Source organism: Micromys minutus (assembly GCF_963924665.1).
Source record: "Micromys minutus genome assembly, chromosome: 3".
NCBI lineage: Eukaryota > Metazoa > Chordata > Mammalia > Rodentia > Muridae > Micromys > Micromys minutus.
In genome coordinates, this window is record NC_137972.1 from 77,228,609 (window position 1) to 77,246,290 (window position 17,682).

Sequence of the window (17,682 nt, forward strand, 5' to 3'; positions counted from 1 at the left end):
ACTGTGCTGTCAAGTTGCTTGTGTATGCTCTCTCCAGTTTCTTTTTGGAAGCACTCAGAGCTATGCATTTTCCTCTCAATATTGCTGTCATTACATCTCATAGGTTTGGGTATGTTGTGCTTTCATTTTCATTAAATTCTTGAAAAATCCATAATTTCTTCCTTTATTTCTTCTTTGACCATGTTATCCTTTAATAGAGCATTATTTAGTTTCCATGTGTATATGGGCTTTTTGTTGTCTTTGTTGTTATTAAAGACCAGCCTTAGTCCATGGTGATCTGATAGCATGCATGGGAGTATATAAATCTTCTTATATCTATTGAGGCTTGGTTTGTGACTGATTATATGGTCAATTTTAGAGAAGGTGACTTGAGGTGCTGAGAAGACGGTGTATTCTTTTGTTTTAGAATGAAATGTTCTGTAGATTCTATTAATTCCAATTGATTCGTAACCTTTTCTAGTTTCACTGCATCCTTTTTCAGTTTCTTCTTCCCTGATCTGTACATTGCTGAGAGTGGGGTGTTGAGGTCTATTATTGTGTGGGGTACAATGTATTTTTTGAGCTTTAGTAGGATTTCTTTTATGAATATGAATGCTCTTGTATTTGGAGCATATATGTTAAGGATTGAGAGTTTCTCCTGATAAATTTTCCCTGTAATGAGTTAAATGTGTCCTTCCTTATCATTTTTGATAACTTGGTTGAAAATCTTCTTTCTTCGATATCAGAATGGCCACTCCAGCTTGCTTCTTGGGGCAGTTTGCTTGGAAGTTTTTTTTTCCAAGCTTTTATTCTGAGATAGTGTCTGTCTTTGTCTCTGAGATGAGTTTCCTGTATGTAGCAAAATGCTGTATTCTGTTTATATATCCAGTCTGATAGCCTATCTTTTTATTAGGGAATTGAGTCCATTTATGTTAACAGATATTAAGGAATGGGGATTGCTCTTTTCTGCTATGTTTGCTTTTAGAGGTAGAATTGTGCCCGTGTGTCTTTATTCTTTTGGTTTTCTTGCTTAGTTATTTTCTTGTTTTTACTAAGCTGTAGTTTCTCTTTGTATTGTGTTTTCCACCTATAATTTGTTGTAGTGCTGGATTTGTGGTCAGATATTGTGTAAATTTTGTATTGTCCTAAAATATCTTGGTCTCTTTATCTATGGTAATTGAGAGTTTTGTTAGGTGTAGCAGCTTGGGCTGACACTTGTGTTCTCTTAGGGTCTGCATGATGTCTGTCCAGGATCTTCTAGCTTTCATAGTGTCTGTTGAGAAGTTGCGAGTGATTCTCATTGGTCTGCCTTTAAATGTTACATGACCTTTTTCCCTTACTGTTTTTAGTATTCTTTCTTTGCTTTGGACAATTGGCATTTTGACTATTATGTGTTGGGAAGAATTTTTTTCTGGCTCACATTATTTGGAGTTCTGTAGGCTTTTTTATGCTCATGGCCATCTCAATCTTAAGGGTAGGGAATATTTCTTCTAAGATTTTATTGAAGATATTTACCATACCTCTTTGTTGATATTCTTTGCCCTCTTCTATTCCTATTATCCTTAGGTTTGGACTTCTTATTGTGTCCTGGATCTCCTGGACATTTTTGATTAGGAGCTTTTTGTCTTTTGCATCTTCTCTGATTGTTTTGTCTATGTTTTTAATGTTTCCTTTGGCCCCTGAGATACTCTCTTCCATCTCTTGTAGTCTGTTGGAGATGCTTACATCTGTGATTCCTGATATGTTTTTTTTAGGTTTTCTACTTCCAGGATTGTATCTTTTAGTGTTTTCTTTATTGTTTCCATTTCTGTTTTAAATTCCTTCTTCAATTCCTCTTTGGTTCTGTTTTCCTCTAGTTATTTGATTTCTTTGAGTGTTTTTCGTGTTTCCTCTTTAAAAGCTTCCATTTCTTTATGCTTTTCCTCACGTTCTTGTTTAAGTGAGTTATTTATGCTCTTCTCAAAGATCTCCATCATCATCTTTAGGTATGATTTCAGGTCTGAGTATTCTTTATCTGGAGTGTTTGGCATTCTACTGTGCTTGCTGTGATGGGAGAGCTGGGTTCTGATGTTGCCAGGTTGTCTTGATTTCCATTGCATAAGTTCTTTATCTTTCCTCTTGCCATCTTGTTGTCTGTGATTGTACGTGGTTTTTTTTCAGTGATTGGTTCCTGTCCTGTGTCCCTGGATCTCCACTGTTTTAGGTGGCAAATGGCTTGAGTGTTTGGTCCACATGCAAGGGCATTCCTGGTGGACACTGAATCCCTAAGGCAGAGTTCCTGCTCCCCTGGACCAACTGTAGGCCCGCACCTACCATGTGCTAGGCCTGGCCCTCTCTGTGCCTCAGCTATTCACAGCACAGTCTCACCAGACCTGTGTTACTGGATCTCTGCTGTTCCAGGAAGCAAATGGCCTGAGTGTTTTGTCTGCACGTAATGGCTTTCCAGGTGGATAGCAAGTCCCTTTTCCAGGGTTACTGCTCCCCTGAACCAATCGGGGAGCTTTGGTTTCGGCACGCTCAGCCCAGACCTCTCTGTGCCCTGGCCACTCATGGCTCAGTTTCACTAGGTCTTCGTCCCTGGATCCACACAGCCAACTTTTACAACAGGGCTTGAACTAATAACCCAAGATTGATTTTTTTTCAGCATAAAAGTTACTTCAGTAAGCTTCTTTGGGGAAAATGTTCTTTAATTTTTCAAGTAGCTATTTGTCTTTGCTATTTTAAAAACATGCTTAATTTGCTTCCAATTTTTCTTAATAATGATCAGAAAATGTGGTTTATATAATTTTCCTTTTTGTTGAATTTTAATAGCCTCATATATGACTAATTATTATTCTAATATCACGGATCTTTGAGAATAATTAAAAAAAGCTTGCTAAGACGGCTATGTAAATGGCCACACTGTTCAGCTGGTCTGTATTTCTGTTGTTACCACACGTGTTTACCCACATCTGTGGTGCCATTTTACAATTTCCCACTCCCAGCATCATTTTTCTCTTTCTGCTGTTGTGTGTTATATATTTCAAAGCCATGTTATTTGATTCTTAAGATTTATGAGTTTTATATGTTCATTGCGAATGGTGCCCTTTATCAAAATAAGATTTTAAAATCCCATTTAATGCACTTGATCTGGAATATGACTTTGCCATATATTACTGTTGCCTTGCCTGCTTTAATTTATGTTTACGTTTCCTTTTAGATTCAATATTTCTCCCTTAAAAATGTTACAGTACAGGCAAACAAAATAAAGAGATAATTTAGGAGTGTTTCTCATATACACCAGGCTGCTTTCAAAAGTACCTCTTATATACAACATGCATTAGAATGTTAGAAACAGAAATCTGAATGTTCCTGTCATTTAATAAGACTGATTAACCTGTTTATGCTTACAACATATTTGCTTATAGCTGTCATTTGAGTAGATGTTCTTTACTGTGCTTTGCTCCAGTCTTTGCTTTGTTTTCCTGTGCAACATAGACCATATTTTCTTTCCCCCAGTTGTTCCCCCACTGCTGAGTGTTTGTATACTACTACTGTTTCACTTTCAGTTCTTAAATACAACACAATTAAAATTAATATTGCTTATCTAACAACAAGGTTGCACTTAGTGCTTCTACATACCACATAAAACCTGGCATAGTTGCATGTAAATCTGTATTAGGGTATGTGTACATGAGTGACGTTATCCATGGAGAGGGGAGAAAGCAGGACCGATTTACCATGGGACCTAGGATAGAACTTGGGTCCTCTGCATGAGCAGCACACCCTCTCTCTCAGCCATGAAGCCATTTTAGGTAACTAATTTTTATAGAGTCTTAGAAATTTGAGTCTAGGATATTGCACACGATAGGCAAGTGCTCTACCTCTGAGCTCCCACCTTGTCCAACATCTCTACCCAGACAGATCCCACATACCATTCCCAAGGTCTAGCCAATGACTGTAAGTGTCACAACACTCAAGGAAAGTCCTCTTTAAATTGCAGTGACCATTAAAGAAAACCACAACCAACCAAAGCACAGAGTTGTGGAGCCAAGTCCCTGCTGATACATCTATGATACAACTCCCACACCTAAGGCTCAAAGATCATTGATGGAAGAGGGTCAAGGAGTTTTCTGTGAGATACTGTCTCCTCTTAGAACCAGTATCTTAAAGTCTCACCAGCACCATCTCGTCCAGAACAGGAACAACAGACCTACCAATGCAGCCAGGGAAAGCGCAGAAGGCACCAAGCCTATATTAAGAACTATAGACAATTAAGGAACACTGAAATCTGGAGACATAGACTTTCCCAGGCGAAAGAACACCAACTGGCTATCAGATATCAACTGATTAGCTCTGTAAACATACATACAATTGTGATTATAGACCAAAGAGATTATACTTAGGAATGTATATTCAGGCACATAATGACAGCTGATGAAAAGAAAGGTCATAGACTCGAGAAAGACCAAAGAAAGATACATAAGAAGGGCTTGGAGGGAAGGAAGGGAGTTGGGGAAATAATGTAATTACATTATAATCTCAAACTACAAAAGACATACTTTTACAAATCTTTTATTTTGAGACAAAGTCTTGTTAAATTGCACTAACTGGCCCTGAGCTCTCTGTAGAGCAGGCAGACCTTGGAAATTGTCAGTTTCTGGGACCTGTAACACTTGGCAATAGACATATTTCTCATAGCTTTTATTCCTGAAGTTTAGTAGCCAATGCATGATGTAGGGAATAACATTTTAATACACACTTCAGAAATGAAAAACTGAATCATAAAGAGGCTAAGTATCTATGTTTCTCCAAAGCTGAAGTCAGAAAGTCAGCACAGTGAGACCCAAGTTCTCATTCTTACTTTGCCTTCCTGCTCTAATGTTTAGTAACATTTTTTCAATATTCAGGAATCAACGATTGCTCCGTATATGCATAAAAACATTAATATTTTGTCTCATTTATTTCCTCTTTCATGTATCTATTTTGCTTTCATCTTTTCTAAAAGTAATTTTTAGAAACTATGTTTTTTTGATACTTGTTTTGGTTTAAAACTTGTTTATTTGTTCATGACCATAAACTTAAAGAATGCAGGACTATTGGATTAAAATCCTCACTACTGTCATGACCTAACCAGGCTTCATTTCTTCTGGATTCTAGTTCTTTTGAGAGAAGTATAAGTGAAGATGTATGTGTGTGTGTTTGTGTGTGTTTGTGTGTGTGTGTGTGTGTGTGTGTGTGTGTATGTGTGTGTGCACGTGCATGTATTCTAGGGCTATTTACACATACATACTTACCTAGAAGCACACAAATTTTAAAAATAAACTTAGTTACAGACCTAAGTTCCATTCTGTTTACTGGTGGACAGTAGTATCAGGTTTAGAATAATAATAATGATGATGATGATGATGATGATGATGATGATGATGATGATGATAATGATAATAAAACATGAGACCAGGTTTTTACAAGAGTAAACTTTATCTGTTAGAGTTAAAAAGAATGTTGGTAAGGCAAGTGTGCAGAATATATGGATAGAATTTGGCTGAGGTCTTTGGACCCAAATTTGCTTCATTTGATCTCTTCTATTCACGTTGAAGTAGTATGGTCCTAAAAATGATAATGAGTACACAGATCCTGTGTTAGCCTGGGAGAGTCATGAGCCCTGGTACTTGAACTTTTTCACCCGTGTCCTATGTATGTTTGACCAGGGTGAAAAACATGTGTCAAAATCTCGAGACTCTACAGGAGAAGAACAAAACTGGGATACTTATTGAAATCTTGAAGTTAAGTTTAAAGGCTTAATGTGGGGGTGGGGGTATGATTCAGTTAAGATTATGGCATGGTTGTTTCTGATTCATGGACAATGGTTTTGAGAAAAGAGATTCAAATAGTTTTCGGTGGATGCTTGATTGCTGCTCTGTTTTATTTTCCTCGGAGAAGAATCTTGTCAAATAGTAAAGGTCATGTAAATGAGGACAGTCAGCCCTGGTGCTGGGTGACTTTATCAATTTCAAGGAGTATGTGACTCCAGGTCAAATTTTCTTGCTTTTCATCTTTATTTCCTTCTTGTCTTCTTTTGTTTCCTTTCCCTTTCTTTTCCTTCTCCAATATCTTTTCCATTTTTCTTCCTCTCTTCAATTTTCTCCTCCTTTTTTTCTTCTTCTTCCTTTCCATCCCTCAACTTCAGCAAATTTCCTGTCTGCCTCTTGATTTCTGAGCTTACAGATGTGAGCTACTGGTTTCAATTCTACATAAAATTTCTGCATCCTCTTGAAGATAAAAGAAAATCTATAGAATTATTCGGTTCTCTTTGTTTCACAACACATTTTTCCCTCACAGGTCTCTAATATTCCAGTACTTAACTATTTATAGCCATGCAGTTCCCTTAAAATATAATTAAAACTTTATTTATTTATTTATTTATTTATTTATTTACTTCTTGTTATATTCATTTTTCGAGTTCTGCCATAGCAAGTTATCAAAAGCATATTGGTTTAAATGAAATAAAAAATATACACAAAGTAGAAGTTTGACATGGATCTCTTTCAGCAAAGACCAAAGTATTAGAATGTACTCATTCTGAAGCTCCAGGGAGTCATTTTCCTGACCCTTTTAGCTTCTGAAAGCTTCTTGCACTCCTCTGTTGATTGTGCCACCCTTTACCCTCATGCCAGGCTGTCAGGCTAATTTCTTTTTGGCTCTCAGCAGCTAGGAAAGTGTCTTTGCTTTTAACCACTTATAATTACATGGACTCCAACTGGATAAGGCAGGCTAGACTCCTTACTCCTGGAAATCATCATCTTAATGTCTCTGTACCCATTTAAGGTTTAGTAGCATGTTTATAGATAAGTTCATGCATGTCTGGAGCAAATAATTCTGCCCATGTATAAACATTTTCTCTACACCATACACAAATAACTTAGATATTCTCATGATTAGTTTGTGTGCCCGTGTGTATGTATTTTATTTACCTATCAGGCTCAATCTTCAAGGGAAGGATCAGTTGGTCTCTTTTGCCCTGTTTATATCTATCTGATTACAGGAAAAACTTGAGATCTTAAGCTAGATAATATTTATTCACCAATACCCCACTGTTGCAGTGTGGCTGGCTCTGCCCTCTCTGGTTCTTGAAGATACTCTAACCAGATGAGGCTCACAGGGCATCTTTAGCATGCTTAGAAGACATCCCCTTGTGGTAAATAAAAATATCACCAGAAGTCTTTAAAAAAGTTGTTAATTAGGTGTCTTTATTTCAGTGGCTTTTCTATCTTTTGAGCAATTCTGTGTTTTCATCTAGTATTTAAATCTGGAAGCATAGTAGGAAAGGCCAGTTCTTACTGGTCAGTTTTCTGTTAAGTTAGCATCCCATGGGTAAGCTTGTCTTTTGTTTTCCTTCAAGACACTCATAACTTTCCATTAATGCCTTGGCTTGCTTTACCCTGTGCTTCTGGGGCTCATCATCTCTAGTGCTCTGTGCATCTCCTGCCATCATTTTAATGATACTATGGTGATAAGAAGAACAGTTTATATCATTGCCTTCTTATATTGCAGACTACAAAGGAATATCTTCTGTTGATGTGTGCAGAAATAATGCTATCTCTTCAGTCCCCTAACAATAGCCTCTCATCACTAAGTGCTCTGTGCATGTCAGCCAGGCTGGGTTGGCAAAAGCACTTCAAATAATTATAACATTTAGCAAATGAAAGGTATTTCCTGTTTGAGCTATTAGATAAATAATCATAACATGTATATTTGCTTTGTTTCTGTTCTAGACTCATCTTGAAATTCTGGAAAGAAGCATTGATCACAGGGAAGTCTATTTCCGGCATGATGTTCTCTGCCAAACGTTGGGAGGGAATCCATGTCCATTGGTGACAATCACTGCCTTTCCTGAATCTAACAGTTCTGAGCATCTGGAGCAGTTCCGTGAGTAAAACGATGACGCTTTACTAGCAAATCTGACTGAGAGGCCCCTTTGCAGTCCTAGGAATGTACCTCCTTCCCTTTTAAAACAGAAGGTCTATAATTGAGTGGGGACTTGTCTGTCTTGACAGAAATATATCACTGAGTCTTCTTGATATGTCATGAAGAGCAAATGTTAATATCATTCTGTTGTTAAAGAATGAGGAAAATGAATCGTTAACTGTCAGGGAGAGGAAATAACCTCCTAGAATACCAAGCAGACCATCAGTGGTGATGACTTCCTTCTTCTTTGAAATCAGACCCCAGGCCTCCAAATCACATTTTCCAGCTCTAATCCAGGTTCTTCTCTCTCCATGCACACTGTTCTGTTTCTCTCAGTCAGCAGTATGGCAAGGAAAGAAGCAGAGTCTTTGAGACCTGGCTGATGAATCCTCTTCATAACCCAAGTACCTGCATCTGAAAGTCTGAGGATGTTAGAGTATGTAGCCAGTATTTCTGAAGTCAAAGCAAAGCCAAGTCAAAGACCACAGATAAACACATGGACATCAAGACACATTTGGCTGCGTATGCAGTCCTACAGACAATGGATGCACAAAGATACCCCAATATCCAGATCCATCCCACCCTTTTAATCCTACAGTCCTGAATATATGTTTGACTGATTTGTTACCAATGAGTTCCAGACCTCTGTGAGGCAAGACAACAAAAGTGAGTGAAGAAACAAAAGAAATTTGGAAGATGAAAGAAAAGACCCGAGAATAAAAGCCAAGCTAATTTATCCCCAGAAAATATCATTTTTACCTGATGAAGTGCTAATGGTGTTCAGGTGACTCTTTGGTAGATACAAAATGTAATTTCTCTCACCCCATCAACATTTGACAATGGATGCTTAACAGCCTGGCTAATCAACAACTGATTACCCCATAGGAATTGACAAGGCCCTAGAATGCCTTAATGAATAGTAAGGGATTTTTAAAAGAATCTCTTATGTGTCTTATGAATTTAAGAGCAATTTCCTAGCAGCAATAGAGCCCTCTACTTGGCAGATGAGCAGAGCCTGGGAGTTGAAGGTAGTAATCCAGAGAAATCCTCAGTGAGTAATTATTTGTTTTAGAAAGTAGATATATATGATTCTCTGCATTCCAACTTGGGTTTCTGGAGAACATAAAAGATACATGAAAATATACATTTATTTTAACTATAAAATAATCATAAAGATGCCAAGCAGAAGAAATCAGCCCTCATTGATTCATGCCTGATCTCTCCCTCTGCCCCTGCTTTCTTTCTGTTTTCAATTGAGTTGTTCTTAGAGTTTGGGTTTTAGGGCGTTCTAATTCTCTGACAAAATAAGAATAAGTTATATGTGCTATTTATGTAGTTAGTTACAATGTATATTTTTACAAGTCTTCCTGCTTAGAGGAACTGTGGCTTTGTTTGATACCTGTCCTGTACCCTCACCACCTTGGAATTCTTAAATAACTACTTTCTAGCAGGTATTTCTAACAATACAGAAGGAAATTAACGCCTTTGACTAAGTAAGTCAAGTCAGGCACTGAAAAACAAATAGTATATAATTTCATTTATATGTGAAAACTAAAATTGTAGCTGCCAGAATTAGATACTATGCTAGTGATTTATTTTGGGTATATGTTCAGGGGTCGTATAGCTGGATCTTAGGATAGAAATGTTCCTAAATTTCTGAGAAACTGCCAAATTGTTTGCTTTTCCACCAGCAATAGAGGAGTATCCCTTGTTTCATTCACATTTTAGCTATTCTTGCACATGTAAGATAGAATTTCATGGTCTAATTTTTCTTCTTTTCTTGTTGTTGTTTTTGTTTTTGCATTTCCCTGATAACTGAGTACATTGAGCATTTCTTTAAGTGATTCTCAGCCATTGGGTATACTTTTGTTGAAAATTCTGTTTATCTCTGCACCCCATTTTTAATTGGGTTGTTTGGTTTGTTGGTGTTAAATTTCATGTGTTCTTTATATATTTTGGATGTTAGTTCTGTGTCAGATTTAGAGTTGGAGAAGATCTTTGCCCATTCTTTAGGCTGACACTTTGTCCTATTGATGGTGTCCTTAGCCTTGTATTTTTTTCAGTTTCATGAGGTACCATTTATTAATTGTTGGTCTTAGTGCCTAAGTTATTGATGCTTTGCTTAGGAATTGAACATTGATGCAAAAATAACCAATAAAATAAATCCAAAAACAAATCAGAAACAAAATCCAAGAACACACCAAAAATATCCTCCAACAAGATCACTTCTGCTTCATCCAGGTATGCAGGCATTGTTCAATATATAAAAATTCATCAATATATTCACCATATAAACAAACTGAAAGCAAAAAAACACATGATAATCTCATTATATGCTGAAAAAAGCCTTTGACCGAATCCAACATCCCTTCAGGTTAAAAGTCTTGGAGAGATCTGGGATTTAAGATCCATACCCAAATTCAATAAAATCAATATAAAGCAAGCCAATTACCAACATCAAATTAAATGGAAATTTAAGACAATTCCACTAAAATCAGTGACAAGACAAGGCTTCTTGTTCTCTTTATATTATTCAACACAGTACTCAAATTTCTAGCTGTAGCAAGAGGACAACTAAAGGAGATCAAGAAGACACAAATTGGAAATAAAAAATTCAAAGTATTGCTATTTGCAGATGATATAATAGTATACATGTTACCTCAAATATTCTACAAGAGAACTTATACTTTTGACAAACACCTTTAATAAAATGGCAGGATACAAAACTAACTTGAATAAACCAGTAACCCTCCTTTATACAAACAATACAAGGACTGAGAAAAAAATTGAGGAAACGACACCCTTTATAATAGCCACAAATAATATAAAATATCTTGGTATAGCTCAATCAAAGACATAAAAGATAAGTATGACAAAAACTCCAAATCTCTAAAGAAAGAAATTGAGGAAGATATTAAAAGAGAGAATGATCTTCTATGCTCATGGATTGGTAGATTTAGCCTAGTAAAATGGCCATCTTACTAAAATGAATCTAGAACTTCTATGCAATTCCTATCAAAATTCCAACACAATCCTTGTGAAGGTGCAATTCTGAACTTCATATGGGAAACCAAGATACCCACTACAGCCAAAACAATCCTGAACAATAAAAAACCTTTGTGGGGCAATCACCATCTCTGACTTCAGCTGTACTACAGAGCAATAATAATGAAAACTACATGATATTGGCATAAGAACAGACAGGTTGATCACTTGAATAGAATCAAAGACCCAGAGGTATTCCAACACACTTATGGACATTTAATTTTCAACAAAGAAAGCAAAATCATACAATAAAAAATGAAAACATCTTCAAGAAATATTATTGGTAGAAGAATGCAAATAAACCCTGCACAAAACTCAAGTCCAAGCCAGTCAAAGACATAAAATCAGACACACTAAATCTAATAGAAGAAAAAAATGAAGAATTTCCTTGAACACAGTCAACCCAACCCAAACTGTAGTCACATGACAAGTGGGAATCTCATTTGCTTCCACCCAATTGACATTTCTTAATTTATAATTGATGTGTTATGGCACATTCCACTGTATATTGTGTCAACATTGTCCTGTCAACAAGAAAGTAAGTTGAGCAAATCACTAAGAATACCCAAGTATGTGTTCTGTGACTTCTTCTTAGTTCCTGCCTCTGGTTCATGTTCTGTTTGAGTTCCTGCCCTACTTCCATCAGTGATGAACTGAGACATGGAACAGTAAACCAAAAATACCCTTTCTTCTCCAGTTGCTTTTAGTTAGTGCTTATGAGAACAACAGAGAAAGTAACACAGGCAAAAGAGTTATTTTCCATAGATTAGAAAGGTTATTGAAAGAAGAAAAGAGAGAGGGAAAGGCATGCATGTATGGCAATGCTGTTGGGTAGGTAGAGAAACTTGTAATGCTGCATGACATAGAGAAATAATAACAGCTGGTAGTAATACAGTATAATAGTTGAAAGTAGCCAGTACAGATATTTTGAAACTGCTAAATATTTGAGATGATTTGTATATCAAAAACTTTAATCAGATCATTGCTCAGTTTAAACATACAAAACTCTCATACTACCTTGTAAATATGTACATGTTGTGTGTCTAGTAAAAATTTAAAAAGATAAAAATTAATGGCCTCAAGAAAGAATAAATAAATACAAAAAATTTGACAGGGGACCCTTCATTTACATGTTGCAATGTTTTGGAAATTGTATATCTGATTCTGAGTAGTCCAAGGTTAATTAAAACAGGCTCAGCTGATGCTTTTGAATATTATCATCTCATTTCTCCAGATCATGCAAGAAAAGTTACAGTCCATTTTTCTCATTTTATTCACTGAACACACACACACACACACACACACACACACACACACACACACACACACACACACACACCTCAATTGCGTGGATTCTGTGGCTATCTTAGTTTGGATGTTTTCCCAATGTAGGGGAACGCCAAGGCAATGGGCTGGAGAGGTTGATTAAGAGGAAATGCGTCTTTGTGAAGGCAAATGGGGGGGTGAAAGTGGGGCGGGGAAAGTGATGACATCTCAAATGTAAATACAGAGTATCTAATAGAAATGAGAAAGAGAACAACACCAAAGACAAAATCAATTTGGGGGAGAAGGAATGTTTCATTTCAGCTTACAGTTCCACATCATGACCCATTACTGAGGGAAACCAGAGCAGGAACTCAGGGCAGGAATCTGATGTGAAGCAGAAGCCATGGAGGAATGTTGCTTAGTGGCTTGCTCTCATGGCTTGCTCATTCTACTCTCTTATTAACTCAGGACCACCAGCCCAGCGGTCAACTATCTTTATTGGGGACCAAAGAGGTTGGGACCATGAAAATTCAAACTAATTACCAGCTGTTCAAAGTTACCCAGGGTCCAAGGTGGACATGACAAATTTTCAGGGCCAAAAGACCTGCTGTGACAGGGGGCCTGATTGAAGGTGAGCAAAAAATTGGTCTGGTATTGGGGCAGCCAAAGCAAAGCCTGATGCAGTGTGACATCCTTTGCTACTGTGCAACTGCTTCGTCCTGCATGTGGACCTGCAGCTCCAGAAGTTCTACTGGGTGACCTCTGACTGGTGTCAGACAACCAAGAAGTTTTCTGCCATCCTGTGACTGACCCCTATGGGGAGGATGGTGAAGAAGGTGCCTCTGAACTGTGAACAATTTCTGGTGGGCTCTATAGATCTAGTACTTGAGTCTGGGCATTTGAGAAACCTATACAGGCTTTCCAGGCATCATTTGCGTTGGTGTTCCTGGAACAGCCACTATATCCTCCAGGGAGATATTTTCTTAACTGTGGTTCTTCTCAGCTGTATCTCTGGCTTGTTCAAGTTGACATAAAATGAGCCAGCACAGTAGCTGATTTTTACCTTCCATTGTTGGAATTAATTTCAGTAAACCCCATTTTACAGGCATGTCAAATGGGACTCACGGAGTTCAGCAACATGACCAATAGTTGTGCCAAATTTCCAACCTTGTTATTTTCACTCCAGAGTCTAAAAGCAAAGCACATGTGTTGACCCCATCATCATGCTGCCCGTCTGTATCCTGGCTTTGCTCTGAGTAGGACGTTCCTCTATTTCCTTCTGTATTCCATTTGTAATTTCATAGGAAGTGGGATCGTTGTGGCAACCCTCATTAAATAAACGCCAGATATACCACACTCTAGCTGCTTACAATGAGTTTTATTTGGTTCTTTTTTCCTAATGGTAATGTAGATGTTCTAGGGAAAGGAGCAGAAAGGCACAGAGAATATTCGTTTGACTTAAGATCTTTCCTTAGATTCTTTACATCACACCACAGAGCTTGGGGTTATGGGTTCTAGACATAGACTCTGCTCAGTCATATAATTAAAATTTTTGTTATGTTTTACTTTGAAAATTTATGCATGTATACAATATATCATGATCATATCCACCTTCCAATTTCTCCTGGGATCTCCCCCACACATCTCCCTCCTAAGTTCATTGTTATTTTTAGCATCATCATTATATTTAACCTACTGAATTCTATTTGTGCTACCCATATGCACATGGCTGTAAGCACATTTTGCAGTGCATAAATGCCATCTCTAGGTCTGTAAAATAAGAACAACCCAACACAACATAAACACCAACTACTCCAAAGTGCAATTAACCATGCCTGTAATTTAGAAGTAAAACCATTTAAGTTCCTTTGAACCATAGAATGTGATATATTGATCTAGAGCACAGCAAATGAGCCGGAGGCTCAGGGTTTTTTGCCTCCAGGCCTTCCTCCAGGTGAGTTTAAATTGTCTCACTTGCTTCTTCCCCCAAGAGAGACTGGGTCAGCCTCAGTCAGGTGTGCATTGTTTAGTTGTGATGTAGCCTGTTTCTGGTTCAGTGGCTACCACTCACCTTTCATAAGGAGGGATTTGTGCACTGAAGGGTTTTCCTACTGTGTGGGATTATCACTTGAGTTTTATTGTGGATATCCAAAGAATAGGAGCATGGCTGTCATGCCCAAGGAAGATTTCCTTTCTCAAGGCAGATTCCCTTGGGAGGAAAGTCCCAGGACTGAACATTTTTAAGAACAATTTATTGAGTAGTTTTACCTCTTCCTTGGGTGTAGACTCTAGAGAGTCACCCAGAGGCATTAGTTTGGTTTGATTTATTTTTCCAAACTATTTTCATTTTTAAATACGTTATTTTTCTGGACTGGTTTTAGTTTACTTTCTTGACAAATATATTTTCAATCATTTCTTACCAGATTTATTTGCGGTACATTTCACCTCTGCTTAGAGACTGGAGGATGATGGTTCCCTAAAATGTTCCTAAGAGAAGACTTAAGGCTTTGCACCAGAGACTAAACCCCCAGAAGCAAGATGCTTTCAGATCTTCAAGTGTTTTATATTTCTCCACTTTTTAGTGACACAATGGTTAAGAAGACTAAGACAGTGCCAGCCAAGGCATTATAGAGAAGCTAAGCTATGGGTGAAATTGAAGATATGTGGGGAGCACTTCTGAAGTTAACTCTGACAGACTTCTTGCTTGTGATTAACCATGAACAAGTCTGCCAATATCTGTCCTTTTGTTTTTAGTTAAGACCTGCTTTCTACACTGTCAAGTTCCTCTGCTTAGGCAAACGTCCTTGAGTGACTGTTCTAGCCTGGAGGAAACAGCCTGAGTCGAACATAGATATTGTGTCCCATAAACTTGCCATGTAAGGATTTCTGGTCATCATTTATCTTCCCGGAATTGCTCATGCTTTGTGTTGCTTGCCTTTAAAAGACACCGAGAATGTGCACTTGTTCGCTGGCATGGTATTTACCACATCCCCACCTCTGTCTCTTGCATCTTCTTTCGGCCTTTCCTATAACCATTCTCACTTCCCCAGTCATGGTTCCCAAGTTGACTCACCAACTAACTGGCTCTAGCAAAGATAGAAAGGAGTCCTCTAGAAGACAATGAATAGCTCAGTTATAGAATTATAGTTCAGGAGGAATGTGTGAGTCACTGTAAAGTTAGGGAATCTAGGCCCCTCCTAACTGACAAAGTGTGGGTTCTCTAAGGAGCTTGGGCTTTTAGTTAGCTTAGGTCCCTCCTAACTGATAAAATCTGTGCTACCTAAGCATTGAAGCACATATAAGACATGCCCGGCAGATGGGGAAGGATGAGGGGTGAATAGAATGTAATAGGATGATTGAGATGCTCCTACAAGATGGAACAGAAGACAGCTAGGTCAAGAGCAGGCTTACGGATAGTTTTGGTTGGCAAAATCAATCCATAAATCCCTTTCTCTTGCTTTCTGAGGCTAGAGCCCATTGCTTAATGATGGTTTAGCACAATTACACCTAGTCTAATTAAGTTTATTTTTAACGTGTATGTTAATAAGCATTGTGTTCTTTGAACAGAAAAGGTTTCATGTTCAGTCTGCACTTGTCAGACGTTTATATGTGTGTTTATGTTTATCCGTCAGCATTCTCCGATTTTAACTGAGAGAAGATGCTGCAGTTTAGCAAACATTGAGAGCACTTTAAAGTAAAGAAAGTCTGGAGTGGTCATTATTCACACAGACCTTAGTGGAAGTGGAGAGGAGTCTTGGGTCTCATTACTTATTCAAACCTTGTGAGGAAAGGAGTTCTACATTTTTCTTCACTCAGCCGTTTGTCCCATCATTCCTGTTTTTTCTTTTTATGTAAAATATCCTGGCATTGTGTGCACATTACTCTTCTTCCTACACCCTTTCCCCACACCTCTTGGAATTGAACCTATGGCCTAACTATGGTAGACACGTCCTCTACTGCTCTGTTGCCAAGGAGTCTCACAAACAGTTCCCCTTTAAAAATCAATATAAAAAAATTAATTCATCCTTTGAAGATTTTAAATATTTAATCATATCTATTCACTACTCTCTCTCTCTCTCTTTCAACTCTTTGAGGACAACTCCATCCTCCACCTTCCTTTCTCAGTTTCATATACAGCTTCTTACAAAATATAAAAAATTCAATTAGTAGCTACTCATATGTATATTCCCTGAGGTGTGTATATGGGGGGTGTATGTGTTTCTGTGTGTAACAGCACCCCATTTATAGCTGTAAACTTCATGGGCACTCTTTGCACTTTCACCAGTTTTGAGGTTCTGTATGAACCATTATTCAGTGGTAAAATATTTTCGGAGGAGGATGAAAGGCATCACTAACTTATGGGTAAATGAAGTATTTAAAAGGTAATTGGATGCTGTGCCTATTTACCAAAATAATCATAGTAGGCTCTTTCTTAGGACCCATAACTTCCCCAGCCACATCCTCATTGCCAGGCTGATAAAAACAGCTATGTGTTTCCTCTTGTGCAATAGGCTTTAAATCCAACCAGAAAGTAGTTAGTTACTCATAACATTGGAACAACTTTGATCCATAGGGAAATTTTGTCAAGTTAATCATTATTTTTGCTCACAGGGTTCATGGCTTAGTAAGTATGTTGATGGTTTTTCTCCTGAATCAAGCTACACAGAACCTTCCAGCACCATGAAAGCTAGCCAGCAGAAAGGAAGCTTCCAGTTCAGTGTCAACATGATTTCTCTATGCCCTGTGATCAAAGTATGAGGTATCTTTAGCAGTAGTTTTATTATCAAATTCTAGTGGCAACCAAGATCAGTACCAATAGCCTGTCTTGTTTTAGGGGTTCCTCAGATTCCCCTTACCAACAACCAGAAGGTACATCATTCCAGACAGTGGGCTTTTTATTTAGCACCTACAGCTAGGAGGACTGGGAGGAGCAATATTACCTCACACACCATTTTGTTGAGATAACTCCCTTTAAACACTCTCTCTCTCTCTCTCTCTCTCTCTCTCTCTCTCTCTCTCTCTCTCTCTCTCACTCTCTCTCTCTCTCTCTCTCTCTCTCTCTCTCTCTCTCATATGTGAGATCATAAAATACTTATAAAAGAGCAGGTTTCTATAGGAATTTCTCAAATATTAATGTTAGCACCCCTCCTTCCACTTCTTCTCTAAGCTTCCATCCTATCCATCTCACTCCTTCAAACTCCCCTGGCATTATTCCCTTTTCTCCCCAAAGACCTCTCTTGGCTTTATAACGTCCCTTTTTACTTCTCTGACTTCTATGGCTGCAGCATGTTAAACGTACAATTTGATAGATTTTAAGCTAGGACCCACATTTGTGAGATAAATGAGGCATTTGCCTTATTGAGCTTAAGCTCTCTCACCCAGTAGTATTTTTCCAGTTCAATTCATTTTCCTTCTCAATTTACTTTTTAATTTTTATATCATGTA

General features: G+C 37.8%; 1 protein-coding gene across 4 annotated transcripts in view; it reads left to right on the forward strand.

Annotated features, from left to right (window-relative positions):
- The window catches only part of AGBL1 (AGBL carboxypeptidase 1), an 889,014-nt gene that overhangs the window by 181,335 nt on the left and 689,997 nt on the right, over positions 1 to 17,682 (forward strand). For all 4 annotated transcript variants that reach the window (XM_080914790.1, XM_080914793.1, XM_080914791.1 and 1 more), the window contains one exon: positions 7,734 to 7,887. In XM_080914790.1, the coding sequence (XP_080770916.1) occupies positions 7,734 to 7,887 (154 nt within the window). The remainder of the gene's footprint in view (positions 1 to 7,733; positions 7,888 to 17,682) is intronic.